Below are 18,910 nucleotides of genomic sequence, written 5' to 3'. Positions count from 1 at the left end.
GTAAAAGTACAAAGCTTCTACTAAAGCTTTTTGTTGTGATGTCAGCCAGAGTTACCCCATTTTTATATATACGCTACAACACTTTTTGTTACAGCTTTTTAAAAATGGCAAGGAAATGTGAAGAGTATAGGATAAAGTTTTGTAGAAACAGTAATTAGAAGGTATGATCGTTGAAATCTAAAACGCTGGAGGCTGAAAAGAAAGTCTTTCTCCCCAGTTTTTGAGGCAGGTCATAAAGCTGAAGGAAATATGACAAGGCCTGCTCTAAGTCCTGTTTAAATAAGAAAGTTAGTTTTGGTAGCATTTTATATGTTGTAAATGTGAGGCTTGCATTTGACTAAGAGAGCTGTGGTTCTCAAAAGCTTATGCTACTATAAAGTTGGTTAGTCTTAAAGATGCTACTTTGCAACTACAGACTAATATGGCTAACTTCTCTGAATGTGAGGTAGGTATCTTTAAAGAAGATAGCAGTTTGGGGAATAATTGAAATATCCTTAGGGAGAAGATCCTTAGGGAGACTCAAAATTTGGAGACTGCTCATTTTAACACACTCTGACTCGGATGCCCCAGGCTAGCTCAATTTTGTCAGATCTCAGAAACTAAGCAACATCAGCTTAGCTAGTTAGTACTTGGATGAGAGACCACCAAGGAAGTCCAGGGTTGGTAAGAAGAGGCAAGCAATGGCAAACCACCTCAGAATGTCTCTTGACCTGAAAACTCTATGGGCTCACCATAAGTTGTCTGCAACTTGACAGCACTTTCCATCACCACTGTTATGCCACCATTTTGCCTCATCCTGACAGGAAACTAAAGCTTGAAGGGTGGCAATACTGTTGAGGTTCTCACTCAGTAAAGGCCACTGGGACAACTGTTTCTTAAAGCTACAGGTGCTTCTTCTATAGTTTGGCGATGGTTAGCTCTCACGTGTATTTTTGTTAAGATTTCAGATTTCTCTGCAAACCAGAGGCCTTTTAAGGTTTGTTGAAAGATTTATAATGTCTGCCATAGCCCAGTTCACCAGATTTAAGTATCCACAGATAGGGCCACGTTGAGAATTAGATGTATTGATATACTGAGGTATAATTAAAGTAGAGTACTTCTGTTGTTGGGTGAGAAGGAAAGAAAAAAAAATTGAGATTGCACTTATTAGTTACTAGTTCCCCCCTATTAGTCATGTTAATACTTGTAGGCTGCAGTCCTAAGAACACTTTCATAGGTGTTAGCTCCATTGAATAAAATATGACTGACTTGTGAGCAAAGATGCTCAGGATTGTTTCCTAATACTAATGAATGTTTATTCTAATAAACATGAGTTCTGTAACCTGAAACCTTTATGAATTATTGGGATCTGGTATAGCTTAGCCTCTTTTCTTTCTTGACAAAGGTTTTGGAAGTGTCAACGTTTGCTGTGTATGGATTTCCTCATCCAGGCTGGTATGTGTTCTTCATAAACTACCCAGCAGTTACTGATATTTAGAATGGTATTTTTCCTACATCCATTTGCCTCCTACCTGAGATGAGGTTATCACAGGAATGCAAGAGCCATCTTGCAAGTGGCTTTTCTCAGGAGGATGGGGGGATTTTTCCATCTGTTCAGTAGCAAGTATGTTTAAAATGGCTTAGGGAGGCAGTAGCACATAATAGTGTGATTTTGGATTTCACAAGGATTGGTAATCCACTGCATGAGCTGTGGGGGAATCCCTTTGTAGAAAGTAAGTCATCTAGAAACATGATCCTTTGCCTTGCAGCTAACACATTACATTTCTCTCAGCTTTTAATAAGAGTGTCCTTTGAAAAATCTGATTTTATTTGAATTTTTTTAAACCTTGGGATAAAAGGATTGCAGATATATAATCACAGCAATGAGTTGTGTTTTGACTAAATCTTGAAATAAGCTCATTACTGTGACTAGAAGTTGAATGAAAGTCTCAGCACAGACCTGTTAAGTATGGTTATTACATAAAGCAATGTAGACTTTTGTTCCCTTTTCAGACATAATATGTATGCTATTTGTATAGACATCTTTCTCTGTCAAGGTTAGGTCCTTAGATTGCTAGAATTTGCTACATTAGTCATGTGCTTTTTTTCTAGGAGACCTGAAATGCAGGGCTTGTTGTCTCTGTGGGACATGGTACGCCTGGCAAACATGCTAATTGTGTTCAGATTTCTGCGAATCATTGCCAACATGCAGGTACATGAAGTTTGTTGGGTAGTGTCTTTAAAAGTTTATTGTATTTCGGCACTCCTCCGTCTTTAAAAATATTGCTTCATATATTTAACAAAAAAGTACTCATGTTTTGTTATCTTTTTCCAGTTCATGTCTTTAGTTGTCAGTACACTGATTGATCTGGTGAAGAATTTAAGAGCCTTTGCTGGGATCTTGGTGGTAAGTGGAAACTAGTATTGGTACACATCTCCGTTTACTTTGTATCTTACAGAAAATAGTTTTGTTAAATGATATTTAACAATGGAATATATGCATACAAAGTTTAGTAATCATAGTGGAATGAGTACAATTGATTAGTTCCAGTTAATTGGATGAATCTCTGATAGTGCCATCATATCTGTTCTCAGTATTGGGTTGGATCCAACAAAGGATTTCTGCAACAGAAAGGAATTTCTGTCTGTGCAGTTTGTCTTCCTTGTCCCTTCCCCTCACTGTTGCCCAAATGGTCCCCAAAATGTGCTTCTAGAGGACCCCCCAGGAACAACATGAGGGCAGAACTGGAGTTCTACCAAAGGCTGTCAGTGAAAGTCATCCCCCCTTCCATCTGCTCAAATCATCCCTGAGATCCAACCCATTAGTGTAATCCCTAACAACAATAACAGGTAACTATTAGTATGAAACAAAGCACCCTTGAACAGAAACTTTCCTGTATTAGAAACCTGCTATAGACAACACCTGAACTCAGTCAGATCTTCCGTGGCAATCAATTAATTTTTCTTACAGGAGAGTTAAATTGAGGAATATTTATTTTTCAATTTATAAATCAATGCATTTTAAGTTCCAGCTGTACAATTGCTTTATCATTCTGAAGCTCAAGTAGTGATCTGCAGATAAAAGCTAAATCATGTTGTTTAGCTCTTCTTTGTTCTTTTATTTTAAGAGGGTTAAATAAAAATAAATAATAAACAAACAATTTTAAGTTCTCATAAAGTATGACACTCCACCTCTTGATGGGCTTAGGAACTGCAAGATGAAGGTGACAGGTTTGATGAGAGTCATCTCCAAATTTTACTGGGGTAGCTGTATTAGCTTTCTGTGGCCAAAATAACAGACTTATGGCACCTTAAAGACTAAAAAAATATTTCCGTACAAGCTTTCCTGAGTAAGAATTCACTTGTGCAGATGCAATGAAAATATGTGCTGCTGTTCATGAATGCTTATGACAATAAATTCATTTGATTTTAAGGTGCTACAAGACTTCATTGTAATCCCCACCGTAATCCATAGGGCTCATATAAGAGTAGGAACCAATAATCTTGCCATGCTCAATAAGAAGTTCATCTTGTTTGGATCAAGGCCAATTACAATAAAAAACAACTGTTTTTATGGTTGGAAGATTTCTAAAATGATTTTACTTGATTTTTTGTTTGGATATGCTGTAGTTTGAGAACATTGTGGGTAAGGTTGACTTTCATTTGATTTGTTTCAATTCACATTTTTTGTAGACACCTATTATAAATGGGTAATTATTATGTCCAAACTACATATTTCATCTACCATGTAGAGATGTGAAAAGGGGCTTTTCCCCTTTTTTCTCCCAAGGCTTTTCCCCCAGTTTTTCCAAAGGGAAAATTAGACATTTTGGGAAGCACTGAAACCAAATGTCTATAAAGTTTATTTTTTAGAACGAATGAAATGCTTTTAAACACAAAGTGGGCATACTGTAGACATATGCAGCTCTTAAATCCAAGATGCATTTCTGCACCTAGAAGGTGTCAAAGGGTAGAAACATAGAGCTGGAAGATAGCCTGAGGGTCATGTAGTGCAGCCTCTGCACAGTGCAGGAAATTCACAGTGACTGCTGCTCTATGCCAAGAGGAAAGCAAAAAACATCCAGGATTTCTGGCCGATCTGGCCTGGAGGAAAATTCCTACCTGGCCTAGAAGTGAAGGCCAGCATTATCTTGGGCATATAAGAAAGGACCATGAGAACCTAGCACTAGCTCGTCCCTTCCTGCCCTCTACCTGCTGATCTGCCTAAATTCATATTGTCATAGAATCATCATTGCTCTAAGGTGGCCATCTAGTCTCTTCTTAAAAACCTTCCAAAAAAAAAAGAGAGCCCACCATTTCCCAAGGAAACCTGTTCCACCAAGGAACTGCTCTGTCAGGAAGTTCCTCCTAATGCTTAGCTGAGAATTTTTTTGACTTAATTTTAACCCATTGGTTCTAATCCAACCCTCTGGGGCAACAGAAAACAACTTTGTTCCATTCTCAGTTTGACAGCCCTTCAGATACTTGAAGAGGACTATTGTATCTCCTCTCAGTTGCCTTCTCTCCAGATTAAACATTCCCAGCTCCTTCAACCTTTCCTCATATGACTTCGTCCCCAGACCCCACACTATCTTTTTTGCCCTCCTTTGAACCCATTCCAGCGTGTCAATATCCTTCTTAAACTGTGGTGTCCAAAGCTAAACACAGTACTCTAACAGTGCAATCCTAAGAAGAGTTACTCCAGTCTAAGCCCATTGAAATGAATGGGCTTAGATGGGAGTAACTCTTCTTAGAATTGTACTGTAAGTGAGGTCTGGTCTCAGGAGAGTAAAGTGATACTATCCCTTCACATGATATAGACGCTATACTGTAGATAAGCTTGTTTCAATTTATGCAAACTTCACAAAGAGCTACATGAGTATAAAAATGAAGGTTCAGAATCAGAAGTTTCAGAAACTTACTCTGATTAGAGACTTCAGATGCGTTTGCTTTTAAATAGTTTTAGGTAGGTAGCTGAGTTGGTCTGTAGTAGAAGAGCAAGATTTGTGTCCAGAAGTATCTTAATCGAGTTGATCTTTAAGCTACTGCTGGACTCGAATCTTGCTTTCGTTTTAAATGTGACTAATTTTGCACGTAATTAAAATGCTATAACGTGTATTCTGCAGACATAGTAAAATATAAAACTTAAACAAATAGTATGTTCTGGAAAGCCATGGAGTTTAAAAAAAATAACAAATATGCTTTTATCTGTTATCTTACAACATGCTAAATTTGCAATAGAATGCAGCTGATGCTGATGTCTTCTTCTTCAGGTGATTTTCTATATATTTGCACTAATTGGCATGGCACTCTTTAAGGGGGCTGTTGTTCCTGTGGGAAATGTCAGGTAAGATAGTTGACTAAATATCTGCACCATGCAGCATGTCTTATCGGACCTTGGAATGAGGGTAGAAGTCATACTATTTCTGAGTACTGTATAACTCCTAGAACAGTGATTCTTCAGGAATAGTAACAGTTGCTTTAGGCCTCCTAATTTTTGATTCCTATCCCCTACTTGCTATCATCTGTGTGTCTTTCCCACTGAGTTGTTAAATTTTATGCTTAAATGCTTCATGGAACATAGCCTCCTTTCCTGAAGTAGGATATTCTGTACAGGAATCATTTCCAGTAGTTGACTGCCCATTCTTTTCTTGTAAAGTTTCAGAGGAAGATCTTGCAGCTTCCAAAGGCATCTTGATCCATTGTCAAATAGATCTTGTAGTTAGTGATGTTGAGGCCTACTTGTAAGCAGAGCTGTCTAATCCTCTACATGTGCATATTGGCTCTGATCACTTTGATGAACAAAAATAATTTAGCATACGTTTGGAACTTTTGTCACCTATTACAATTTCTTCAAACCTGAGCCTTGAGATAGAAATTGTAGTAAGGAGTTCTGTGTCACCAGGCTTTCAGATCCTTTGTGAATTCTTTATCTAAGATCCCTGAGATAATTACTATGCTCAAAGTGAGCACATAAGCAGTCTTCTGCTGAGTCAGGCTACTGGTCTATCAAGGTCAGTCTTGTCTATTATGACTGGCAGCAGCTTTCCAGGGTCTCAGGAAGAGGTCTTTCACATCAGCTACCAGCTGGTCATTTTAACTGGAGATTCCAGGAACTGACAGTGGGACTTCCTGATGCAAAGCAGATGCTTTGCCATTGGGCTATGTCCTGCCCCAGAACTTCATCTACTCTGTGCAATGCAGTATTGAAGGCAATGTTGAAATAACTTTCCATGTATGATTCCTTTGGCAGTGCTGTGAACATGACATCTAGTAACACCACCTTCCAGTGTGGCACTTTTGAACAACTGGAGTATTGGCCGAACAACTTTGATGACTTTGCTGTGAGTGTGCTTATATTGGGTCCTTGTAGCTGAACCTATTACCAGTTTGCTTGCCCCTAGCCTCTATGCTTGTCTTTTCTAAGAATCTGTTTACAATAATATTCAGTATTGATGATTTTTTTGTTGTTGTTATTTGTCTCAGGCAGCAGTGGTGACTCTGTGGGATGTGATGATTGTGAATAACTGGCAAGTTTTTTTGGATGCATATTCCAGATATACATCTCCGTAAGTAATGGGCTGAAACTGCACGTGGCAGCCATTCCCATCTCCATAGAACCTGGAGTTCTCAATTTTTCTTGAGAGTAGGTCTCCCAAATTAAGAAGATACCTGTGGTTTGTGGCAGGGAATGGCTTGAGGCTGTTTTGCTGAAACATGGAGAACTTTATGTTTCATGTACTTTTATACCATATGGCAGAAACCATGCAGCGAGAGATGGCCTTATTATTGCTTGAGAAGGACACAGAGCTGGTTCATAAGTTGTATATCAGACCTATGCATGTAAGATATCTATTTAGACTAGTAGTGTAAATTCAGAAAAGGGAAGTCAAGGGAAGATCTGCACTTCAGCTTTCATGAGTAGAGAATTCTGGGATCAATATGTGCCTGATTATGTAATTTAAAATGAAGAGTTCTGAGGGTTTCCTCCTCTGAGAGTATATTTATTTATATTATTTTATTTATTAAATTTATAGCAGGTCAGAGTGGATCACATCAGTTTAAAAGACATCAAATAAAAAACAGATACAATTTACAGATTCACCCTCGGCAGCGCACATTGCACAATCTCATATACAGCCATTCTGGGTTTGTGGGGACTGTTAATAATCATCAGATTGTCCACTTGCATGTAGGCCACTTGTGTGTCTTTCATATAATCAGGCACACTAACTTGGAATGTTAATCGTGTTCAGCATAACAAGCACAGTTCATTTTTCTTTTCTTTTTTCTCCCTAATTTCTTTCCAGATGGTCAAAATGGTACTTTATTGCCTGGTGGCTGATTTCCTCTGTCATGTGGGTCAATTTGTTCATTGCATTACTTCTGGAGGTAAAGTTCGGGTCACTACTACATGTGATGGACTTAACTGACACAATACAATTCATTTGTTAGAGTCATACAGATCTCTTAATGAAAGAAATGAGAAAGATAGGGCTGTATTGGAACGCCTTTGTTCTACACTCTGTTGTCAGGCTCCTCTGAATCTTAATATTCAGTTTATAAAAGAGCTACTAGGACTCAAAGTTGCAGAGAAAGGTTAAAGGGATTAGAATGAAGTAAGCAAATAAAGTCTGCATCCAGGAATCTTCATATGCACCAAGGAATCCCGCATGTTTCTATTTACAGTTTCTCATATTGTATTTGGGTTATTCCCAAAGATTTCTGAATTTTTGGAATAGTGTTCTCCCCAGAGTTTTTTTGAGGGGGAACACTCCGGAATGGTGTTCCAGCAGCTCTAGAATCTGCCCATGTGATTCCTTCTTCCTTCGGCCCTGTGGGCTCTGCAGAGGAGGCTATGCTGCTTTGAGTTCATTCTGCTTTCTTGAGTGAATGTGTGTGTGTGAGAGAGAGAGCGCACATGCAGACACTGCTTGGGCCTGGCGCAGGCTCTGCAGAGGAGGCTAAGCAGCTTTGAGTTCATTTTGATTTCTTTGCATTCCTCTGTGAGTAAGAGAGAGAGAGCAAGCTGGGGATCGGGGCGGTCTCTGCAGAAGAGAGTTAAGCTGCTTTGAGTACATTCTGCTTTCATTTCATTCGGGGGTGGGGCTGTGTGTGTATGTGTGCTGCTTTGAGTTCATTCTGCTTTCTTTTCATGGGGGAGCGGGAGCTGTGTGTGCGCGTGCTGCTTTGAGTTCATTCTGCTTTCTTTTCATGGGGGTGGGTGGGGCTATGCGGGTGTGTGTGTTGCTTTCATTCTTTTGTTGACTGAAGTTGACATTGTTATGGTTCCCACAGCTTTTGAATGCAGGTTGGTTCTGTGTTAGTTAAATATATCAGTTATGGTTATTTGTATTAGATAAAATATCAGTTATGGTTATTACAGTTTTATGCTAGGAATGGATAGCTGTCTCCAAGTCACAGAAGGCTTTCATAAATGTTTTCATCAGCATATAGGTGTTCTTATGTCTTAATAGCTGTAACTCAAATGGTTCTCCCCATCCTTAGCTGATTAACATCACTGAAATTGCAGTGGACATATGGGTGTTAAGGAAGTTTTTATGAGTATTGTTCGTCTCGGACATTGGAATATTTATGAGCATTTCACAATGTCACAACAGCTTAGCCATTGGTAAGACAGAGTTGGCAGGGAACAAAAAAAGCCATTTTAAATTAAGTATAAATCTAATGCAGCTAAATTTGAGTATCTAATTTTGAATTGCTCTAGTAAAGCAACACCCTCCCTGAAAATGTGAAAATTCAATATTCATTACATTAGGAATTTCAGACTCTGGAATTTTGAGAAAGAATTTTGGATTTTTTTTTTTACGCTGGCAGAGGGAACCTGTTAGAATTTAGATTTGTGAGATGGATTTTGGATTTTTAGAGGCCCCCTCCTTCTTGCATATGTTAAAATACGATTCCAAAGAAATGAAATGTTTGGGAAAGGGAATGGAAGATTTCACTTTTTCTAGAGGATACAGAAAGGAAAAAACCCTTTCTCGTAATAGTGTAATTTCCCAGGCTTACTAACATTTATCTCGTTGTAATGCATTGTGCTGAGTTCCGGGAAGCGGCATCACTTCCGGGAGTGACGGCACTTCTAGAAGTGATGTCATCATGCATTTCCAGGAGTACACACACACACACATGATAACAGAGTTCCACCACCTCTTTTCCCAGGAAAAAAAGCCCTGGTTCTCCCTATCTTTTTTTTGAAAGCCTAGAACAAGATCTCATATGGAGACATGACCACATGAATTGGGAGTTTGTGGATTTTTCATTCTGGCAATAGTTCAAAAACTTTGGAGACCATACTCTTGAACAGATTTTTTTTTTAAAGAGAACAATGGACAGTATGGGGAAGGCAGCATCAGAAAGTCTACTATGTGCATGGAAAGCTCTGCCTGTTACTCTATAAATACTGTGAACTGCAACTGGAGAATCTGGGCTGGTCTAACACAATGATCCTCAAGTGGAAGTATTTCTGGCTACAGTCTATGTCACTTTTTTGTGTGTGGTGGTTACAGTACACAGTCAGAGCTCATGCAAATGATGCCTTGGTGGCTCTGTCTGAAGTCTGTATATTTTCTTCATTTTGAGATCATTCTGTTGGGCACAGACTGAAACCAGTTTTTTTCTACACATCACTGAAATTTCTCTGAATGGTTGGAGTTGCAGCAAGGAAGCAGTGACCAAAGTCTGCACTTTCTTCTTACCAGCACAGTTACTGGCTGTTGGCTATGCAGTATCCCCTTGCAAGCAGTTCTTCACAGGACCCTTGCAGGGGACCACCTTATGGTGTGGGACATGCTCAGTTCAAATGGTCTTTTGGCTGGTTCTGTCCCACAGGAAGATGACTTGCATGAGCAGTGTGATCAGATAAAGCTATCTATCAGATAAGGCAATCTTCCTGCTGTAGCATCAATGAAATCTAGAAGAATGAATTTCTAACAGGCCCAGTTTATGAAAGTTGCTGCTGGAACGTCCTACTCACACATTATTCCACCTACCTGGGAAATGTTTTGTGTAAATAAGTCAGCAGGAAGACTTTCTGAAATAACTTTTATTCCATTCTTTCTCAATTATAGAATTTTATTCACAAATGGGATCGTCGCAGCCATCAGCCATCTCTCTCAGAATCTGAATACCAAACAACCGTGGAACTCCTGTTTAGGTGAGCTGACTATCTGTTGACATGGTCCTTTGGGGGGTGGGGCGGGGCTTAATTCCATTACCAAGGAAATTCCTCAAAGGTTGGATGAATGGTTCTGCCCTCAAGATACAGTCCAAATAAGGTGTTTTTTTTAACAGAACTGAAAGTTGTCTGGCCTCTGAATTCAGTTAATATTTCCCCTAGTTGTATGGTCATTATTTCTGTTATGTTCCCAGATTAGACCCTATGTCAAGTTCCAGTGCAGAAGTAGGGTTGCTACCTGGCAGGGTTCCTAAGCCTTTAACAGGTACATGGGGCAGTAAGGATCAATCAATAAGGGAATGCCACACAAATCAGTAACAGTCTTCACCTGCTGGCTGATGATGGCAACAGAAGGGGGCCTCCCTTTGGGGAGAGGTCTGGAATTTCTGTGCCATACAAAAAATCTCTTTTCCTGAGTTGCCACCTGCCTAATCTCAGAAGGTGGAGTACCTGAATCAAGGCCTCAAAAGATGACCATAGCAGTTAGATAGTTTTGTACAGGAGTAAACAGTCCTTCAGGTATGCTGGTCCCAACCCATATAGGGCTTTAAAGGTCAACATCAGTGTGGATGGGCTAAGACTGGAGTGATTTGGTCCCTACACCCACTCCAAGTTAACCTCCTGGCTCAAGTACAGCACATTGCAATAGTCTACTCTAGATATAACAAGGGCATACTCTACAATGGCAAGGTCTTTTTTCCTAGGAAAGGCTGCAGCGGGCTAACCAGTCAAAGCTGGTAAGATGCACTGCTGCCATCTTCTTATCCAGCAGTAGGCCTGGATCCAAGAGCATGCCCAGACTACAGATCTGTGTCTTTAGGGGGAGTGCAGACCCACCCATAATGGGTGACACCTTATGTCCTGGGTCAGACCTTCTGGACACCATTAGTACTTCCTTCTTGTTAGCATTAAGCTTCAGCTTATTAGCTTGCATCCACTGTAAGACTGCCTCCAGGCACTGGTTTAGGGTTTCTACAGCCTCCCTGGGATTGGCTGGAAATGCAAGATAAAGTTGAGTGTCACCTGCATATTAGTGTCAGCCCAGCTCAAATATCCAGATGACTCTACCCAATAGTTTTTTATAGATGCTGAAAAACATAGAGGACAGGATGGAACTTCGTGGCACTCCACAGGCCAAAGGCCAAGGGGCTGAGCAGTAGTCCCCTGGCACCACCTTCTGAAGCCTATTCTGCATGTAGGATCAAAACCACTGTGTAATGATGCCTCCCAGTCCCAGCCCAGGAAGATGGTCTAGAAGAATACTATGACTGATGGTATCAAAAGCTGCTGAGATGTTCAGGAGAATCTACAGAGTTGCACTCCCTCTGCCCATCTCCCCATGCAGATCATCCACCAGGGCAACCAGGGCTGTTTCAATCCCATAACCAGGCCTAAAACCAGATTGGAAAAGATTTAAACTATCTCATACAAGGAAGCTTGAAGTCCAACCACCACCCATTCAATCACCTTGCCCAAAAGTGGAATATATGAGACCAGATGGTAACTATTGAAATCTCCGGAATCCATGATAGGCTTCTTTAGTAGTGGATACATCACAACCTGTTTCAAGGCTGGGGTGACCACCCCTCCTCTCAAGGAAGCATTGTCTTCTTTTCAGACCCAGTCATATTTGAGTAGCAGCAAAAATTTTATCTGTAGTAAAGTTTGTGCAGAATCTACATTGGGACTTCTGCTCAGATGACTTCTAATGCATACTGTTCTCTCTTCGTAGGGATGTTTTGGAAGAACCTACAGAGGAAGAGCTGATTGAAACACTTTATCAGCATCCACATATGGATCTACATAGGTGATCCCATGGATTTACCACAATTGATTTTTGCCCCATCTCTGCAGGTTTTACAGCTGAGTGAAAGACACTGCAAGCCTTTTTTGAAAGAAATGTTTCATCATTTACTTTAGTTTTGAATGTTGCCTGCAATATAAGATCTTTAAAGAGCAACATCTTTTCATTTAAAAAAAGGTTTGTAATTTGAATATGATTTTATTTCAACTTTTAATGGGACCATGGCACTGTCACTTCAAAAGTCTGGAAGACAAATTGACAGAGTAATTATTTTTAAGGTAGGGAAATGTATGACAATTACATTGCACTTTACAGTGGACAGTATGGAACCACTACATTGGCTTATTGCTAATATCTTTTTTTTTTAATGGTAAATAACTCAGCTGACTTTTCTGGCATTTGTTGTATGCTGTGCCAAGAACAGTGCCTTAAAATTCAATATATTTTGTCATATTCAGGTGATTTTTTTAATAGCAAGAAGAGTTTTTATGCTTAATTTTGGAATTGAAATAAGAGGCAGTCATCCTGATAATACTGTACCATATGCTCCAAAGTGGCCTATAGTTAGCATGAAGGATAATTACAATCATCATAGCCTTGAACTCAAGTACTACTCTTGTTTTCATTGTTTGGGACTATTTTGAATTAAATGATTGGAAGATTGCAGAGCTGTGGTCATTGGAGATGTACAGCCTTAATTCATTTCAGTGAATGTTATACAATCCTTGCCCATGCCTTATTGAAATGATTAGCAGCTGTACAGTTGTAGAGTTTAGAGTTTAGGGGATTGTGGTTATACATTGCATACTCAGCTGTCTTGATGTAACAAGGCAAGTATGTGTATGGAAAGCAGGCTTGTTTGCACAGTTGCCATTGCAGGTTTGTGAACCATGCATACAAACTGGATGCACACCTGAGAAATGTCTGCATCGCAGTCAATACACACTTGGATTTGAGATATCCAGTACGAGTGCCCTTTTGCAGTGCACTGTTTCTGTGAGGATGTGCCTCTTTTTTTGAGGGCAATACACATCCATGTTTACTATTCTGGACCACTAATCATGTGCAGCACCTTGTTGAGTGTGACTCTAGTTTGGAGCCACTATGATTTTTATCAGGCCAGTGGATTATTTTATATGGGGGTGGGGGGAGTGTGTTTTTTTCTTACTAGTTGGATAAATTATTTTATGCTCCAGAGGAAGCATTGTGTGTTGGTGGACTAATTTGCAATTGTAGTCTTCTGCTGGAATTGTGCCTGCCAGCTTTATCAATCTGCTGTGCCTTTGGAATTTGGTTAGGTCTAGAAAATTACTTATATGACCTTCAGGCTTTTTAGAACTGTAATTTCCATCTAAAACCACACAAAGATACTTTGAGTTATCATCCATGCAATCGCTGACCAGGTATCAAATCTCATTAGACATGTAACATTTTAGAGCCATATTTTTAGAGAAGCTTTGGCCCAGGTGAATCTGTGCCATTCATCCAGTGCTTAGTAAACTCTCCAGAGTTTTTTAAAAAATCTAATTTACATTTTATTTGTCCAACTTCTGTTTTGAGTATTATGTCTTTTTACTTGAATCTTTATCATGCTTTTTAAGTACAACAAATATTCCCCTGTATTCACCCCAACAGGTGGTTATCTTGTCCTTTTAAGTCCCGGTGGGTTTTTTTTGCAGTGGTGCCTTTTGGTCAGTATAGTTTGCCTTGTCTACCAATGCAATATAAATTCCATTCACTTGGGCCCTGGGACCTTTTTAAATAGAGAAACCACTAAATATAGTTTATATTTTATGAACAATGTATTGAATTGAATGTGTTCAATAAGAGACTGTAAACTGTATCAGTACAATTCTTGTATTAAGAGCACAGATATTTGAATGTAATTATTGTGAATATATTAAAGTATTTTTGGAGGCAATGAGAGTCATGTCATATCTTTTGTTTCTACATGTTGAAAATGTAGAGAGTTTCCCATGTTCTTAAGCTGGTCATTGACTTTCTCAGCCTTTTGAAAACTCCTAAGGATGGATTTTATATGTGACACTGTGGTGGGATGTTTACATTTGCATTGAACAGCTCACTCACTGTCCTGGAGATCCAGCCTTGTGTTAGCTGTTATATTGCACAAGCAAGCAGCTGATGAAATCATCCTGGTCATATGGCACACTTTTGGGATTGAGTTCCCAGAGAATTATTTAACACTGATTTATTTTACTAATAATATAGGTTATTTTAATAACAAGGAATCAATGAGCCATGCAAAAAATGGTCATACAAGGTCCTTGGAAAATATATGTAAATATTAGAGCATTTATTTATTTATTTTATTTGACTTATACCCCACCCTTCCTGCTAGTGGGTTCAGGGCTTCCAACAAATATATTATTAAAAATAACAATAAAACATTATAAATAGTATAAAAACCAATACTGATACACAATTTTATATCAGCAGCATAAAAATCCAGGCACCACCAAACAAATCTGGCCAGTACAGAGTCATTACAACCACAGGTACCGCCATGATGTACCTCCAGGGCGGCTGCAAAAGGAGGGTGTGGTGGGCAGAAAAGGGGACAAAAAGCTGACCACTAGTCAAAAGCCTAGTGGAACAGCTCCACCTTGCAGGCCCTGCGGAACTGTAAGAGGCCCCACAGGGCCCAGATCTCCGTTTGGAGAGTGTTCCACCAGGCCGGTGCTAGGGCAGAAAAGGTAATAAAATACCAAAGTGATTACTTCTCCCTTTGTTTTACCCAGCATGTGAACAAGGTAGACTGTAAAACTAACAGCTTGAGTTTAACCATACTTAGTGGGGAGGATGTCCCACCCATTTTTGGGGTCTGTTTTTTAAGCAAGTATGTGTAGGCTGTAGCCTTAGAAAACAATTTAGATTATGTTTTTTGTGTACAGTCTGTAATGTGTCTGCAGGTTTCATAAATTCAGTCTTTTCCACATTGGGCTTTTTCATCCGTTCTGGCCCCATACTGTATTGATTTCTCTACAGAGCTCTGTGTGCATAGTCAAAATACTCTGATTCAGTCTCCAAACTACTTCCCAGACTTTTTTTGTGTCCTGCTGCACAGTGAAAGGCTGCATCAGCTGAAGTATCTCTTTCCTCCCAGGTTTCCTGCAGGTTTTTTCCTTGCACACATACCTCAATTTTTTTCCCCTAATGAAGTCAAACCACGGCTTTTTTGAAGTGTAGAATGCTTCTTCAGTGTAAAGTCTGGCCCTGGCTCTGTCTTTCACCCTCCCCTTTATTCCCTTGCCTCCTAATTGGTTGAACAGCAGCCAAACCAGTTGCAATGTGGCAACGTTGGTGCATAAACCCCCCCCCCAGCCTACCAGCTGCAATGTGGCTAACAGAAGTTTGAAGAATGGACTAAAAAGTGTGGTGTGTGCGCCTGCTAACCTTGCTGAAAGAAGTAAATCCCTTTTTTATTTTAAACAACAATGTTGCAATGTTGGTGCACTTCTAACAACCAAACAAAAACCTTGCAATTTTCTTCAGCCAATCAACTGAGGTAACTGACCTGTCCTAATCCTAGCAACTGAGGAAACTGACCTCAGCTGATCAACTGAAGAAACAGAAAGCTCGCAGCAGAAAGGTAGAATTTTTCTAGTTCAGAAAAAATAGATACCACTTCTGTTTGACTCCCTCAAGTGCAGAATTACTGAGGTCCAAAGCAGGTCAAATACCCAGAAAACCCAGTATAAGTGTGCATGCAGAACACACTTTTAATAGACTTGTGCATATATGCATACAAGGGACAGGAAGGATCACTTCTGAAGTACTAAGAATTTACTATATAAGAACTTACTATACATATATTGCTTATTATCCCAAATCATTTCACAACAGTTGACATTTTTCTTTTCCAAAAGTATGACCTCATTCTTTTTAGGTTTCAGATAAATTATGATTGAGACAAAATACTTAATAATCTAGATAAGATTTTGTTAGAATTAAAATGAATATATTAGGAATTCAAAGAATCTGTAGTTTTGGAGTAACAAGTGATTACTAAATGGTTGTGATAGACAGGACTGGCTCCAACTCTGCCTCTCCTGAGAGACAGCTAATGGGAGCAGGTGAAATTTGGGCCAATGAGAGTGTCAACTGGAGGGAAAAGAAGACTTTTGGGAACTGCTGAGGGAGAAGGGTTTTGACTCTGCTGTAGGAAGGCAGCAAGAGAGAGAGAGTTGATTACAAACCCGTTCTGTTATATTCTCTATTTAATTCCTGTTTGTTTATTAGTTTAAAATCCATTCACTCCTATGTTCCATCTCATAAATAAAGAGTATTTTCGTTTTGTTCAACCTTGGCTGGCTTGAAATTGTTGGCTGAGGGAAAATATCTCACACACAGGCCTCAACTACTCTGGTCACGCTAAACCGACCCAGTTTAAATAGTGGCAACGTATATATATATGAAAAGTAACCTCTAAGTTCTCTTTCTCCAAAAGCCCTGGGATGTAGCTGAGTCAGGGGAGGCACATACAGGGAACTGGCTGCCTGTCTGGCGGAGCCTCTGGAGGAAGATAGAGGGGACCATGCGAGATGGGGTTGCATGTCCCCCACTGGGGGTGGCGGATCTCCTGCTCCCACCCTCTACCCCCTGCCCCTGCTTACTTGGCCGGTGGGGTAATGCACCTGCTGGGGTCCTTTGGATCGCATTGGGTTACCAACCTCCAGGTGGTGGCTGGAGATCTGGAATTATAACATCTCCAGGCCACAGAGATCAGTTCCCCTGGAGAAAATGGCTGCTTTGGAAGGTGGACTCTAGGTCCTTCCCCTCCACAAGCCCTGCCCTCTCCAGACAGTAGCCCCCCAAATCTCCAGGAATTTCTCAACCTGGAGTTGGCAACCCTAGCACCACAGTAGGCTTATTTCAGCCCACTGTGAAGCACAGGAACACTCCAGGGCCCATTGCGCTGCCCCGGCAGCTGTCCTATGCTCTGCAGCCGCCCAAATAGGGCCTGTTTTGGGCCAAATTACGCCGCTGTGGAGTGCAGGAGTGCTGTAGGGTCTAGGCTCTCTGCCTGCTATAGTGAAGGCTAGACAGGTGGTATGTGGTAACTCAGCCTTCACGTACTTGGGAGACCCTAAACCTGTGAAGGGAAGTCTAGGGTATCTGGCAGTGTGAAAGGCTTATGAGAAGGTCGTCATAGCTATTAGTGCAGGAGCTCTTCTAATCAAAATGTTATCCTGTTTGAAGTGGATCCAGCACCTTGAAGGTCTCCTGTCATGGGACTCTGGCATGAAACAAAAGAATGAACAGAATGGTCTGGTCACAAGTCCCTGATACTTTTTTGTCTAGTCTGTTAGAAGGTGGTAAATCTACATTAGGATGGTAAATCTATCCTTCCTCAAGTAGCTAATGGCTGAATCACATGCTAATGATGATCTGCTAGTGGACACTTTCTCTGTCACTGATGCAAGTATTAAGGATTATGTGGGTGGAGCCTAATCTCATAAGGATAAACAGGAATGGGTAAGGGTTTCTCAATGATCAACAGATGGAGAAAGTTCTGATCTTGCAACTAGGACAAGCTGCTTGTTGGATAGCTGGTTACTTGAGTATCTCATGGCACATCATAAGGAGTGGCATAGTAAATTATATAAGTGTTCAAGTAAACATTTTAGCCTAATCTTATGTAATATATAGTTCATGTACAGGTACATTCATATACAAGCATGTACATGTTATATGACTATTGTGTCAAGTCATAAAAGAAAGAGTTGGCAAAATGTCAGACACTAAAACACAATGAATCAGACAAGAAACAAAAGGGATTTTTAATACATTGAGATGCGGAAATAGCATTGTATATAAAGAGCATCTAAGGAGAGGCTAGTACAGAGCATGGATGCCATTTGGTGAGTAAAAAGGAAAAAATAATTTCGTTTTTTGGGTGTTAAATCCCCCTACCCCCAAAGCCTTGAAATGCATCCACTCTGGATTCTAGTCAGGCTTCAGTTCTCATTTTGGAACTGGAACAGTTTTATTATCTCTAGTGAATGAGCTGCATTTACAGATGGATAACGGCAATAAGTATCTCTTCTTATCCTTGTTTACACAGTTGGCTCTTGACACAGTTGATCATTATGTCTTATTCAAGTGTTTGGAGCATAAGTTTATAATTAAGGGTTGGTTTTGTCTGACTGGATACTGACTTTACACTAAGATTGAGTACAGTAGCACCTTAAAGACCAATAAGATTTTCATGATATAAGTTCTCGAAAATCAAAGCTCCCTTCATCAGGGAGCTCTCTTCATCAGTTACCCACCTGAAACAATTTTACATTAGAACTGCTGATTCAGCATTATGGCATTTAACTTGTGGACTCTTCAAGGTTCTGTTCTCCTCCTCTCCCCCTCACATATGTATGTCAGAATGCTGAATAAGACACAATCTATTTTATATTTCTTTGAACAACCCCTTGGAAACAGCTGTCCTGAACCAGTGATTAGACAAGTGGCTAGTGATGAAACACTGAAAGTGAATCTAGACAAGAATGGGGATGTTTCAAGTTGGAAAAGCCATTTTTCAAGAAGTATTGATCAGCCAGTGTTGAATGGGTTTCGTTATTACTCACAGACCAGAGAAGAATTTGAAAGTGGTTTTGAACCTGGCCTTGTTATAAAAAGAGGTGGAGGAGTTACTAAGAGCACTTCCTATTGTTTACATCTTGTTCACAGGTTGTCACCACTTTTAGGCTCAGCTGACCGGACTATGCTGACCCTGTAACATGTTCCATACAGTGCTGCCCTTAAAGATCACTTGAGAAGTAACTTCACTGAATGCAAAATGTGGCTGTGCACCTTTTGACTAGAGATGGGCATGAACAGCAATAGGAACAAAAAAAAAGCCACGAACAGCCCAATCTGCTGTTAGCGAACAAGCTGTTCATGAGGCCCCATTC

At 40.1% G+C, this 18,910-nt stretch overlaps 1 protein-coding gene across 1 annotated transcript in view; it reads left to right on the top strand.

Annotated features, from left to right (window-relative positions):
• The window catches only part of TPCN2 (two pore segment channel 2), a 43,028-nt gene extending 29,140 nt beyond the window's left edge, over nucleotides 1–13,888 (top strand). Inside the window, exons 17-25 of the mRNA XM_054971449.1 lie at nucleotides 1,385–1,434; nucleotides 2,092–2,191; nucleotides 2,315–2,386; nucleotides 5,253–5,326; nucleotides 6,233–6,323; nucleotides 6,466–6,548; nucleotides 7,290–7,371; nucleotides 10,071–10,156; nucleotides 11,910–13,888. Of these exons, the coding sequence (XP_054827424.1) occupies nucleotides 1,385–1,434; nucleotides 2,092–2,191; nucleotides 2,315–2,386; nucleotides 5,253–5,326; nucleotides 6,233–6,323; nucleotides 6,466–6,548; nucleotides 7,290–7,371; nucleotides 10,071–10,156; nucleotides 11,910–11,988 (717 nt within the window). The 3' untranslated portion in view covers nucleotides 11,989–13,888. The remainder of the gene's footprint in view (nucleotides 1–1,384; nucleotides 1,435–2,091; nucleotides 2,192–2,314; nucleotides 2,387–5,252; nucleotides 5,327–6,232; nucleotides 6,324–6,465; nucleotides 6,549–7,289; nucleotides 7,372–10,070; nucleotides 10,157–11,909) is intronic.
• The last annotated feature ends 5,022 nt before the right edge of the window (nucleotides 13,889–18,910 follow it).

Source organism: Eublepharis macularius, chromosome 2, assembly GCF_028583425.1.
Source record: "Eublepharis macularius isolate TG4126 chromosome 2, MPM_Emac_v1.0, whole genome shotgun sequence".
NCBI classification, from domain to species: domain Eukaryota; kingdom Metazoa; phylum Chordata; class Lepidosauria; order Squamata; family Eublepharidae; genus Eublepharis; species Eublepharis macularius.
This window is presented reverse-complemented; position numbering and strand designations above follow the sequence as displayed.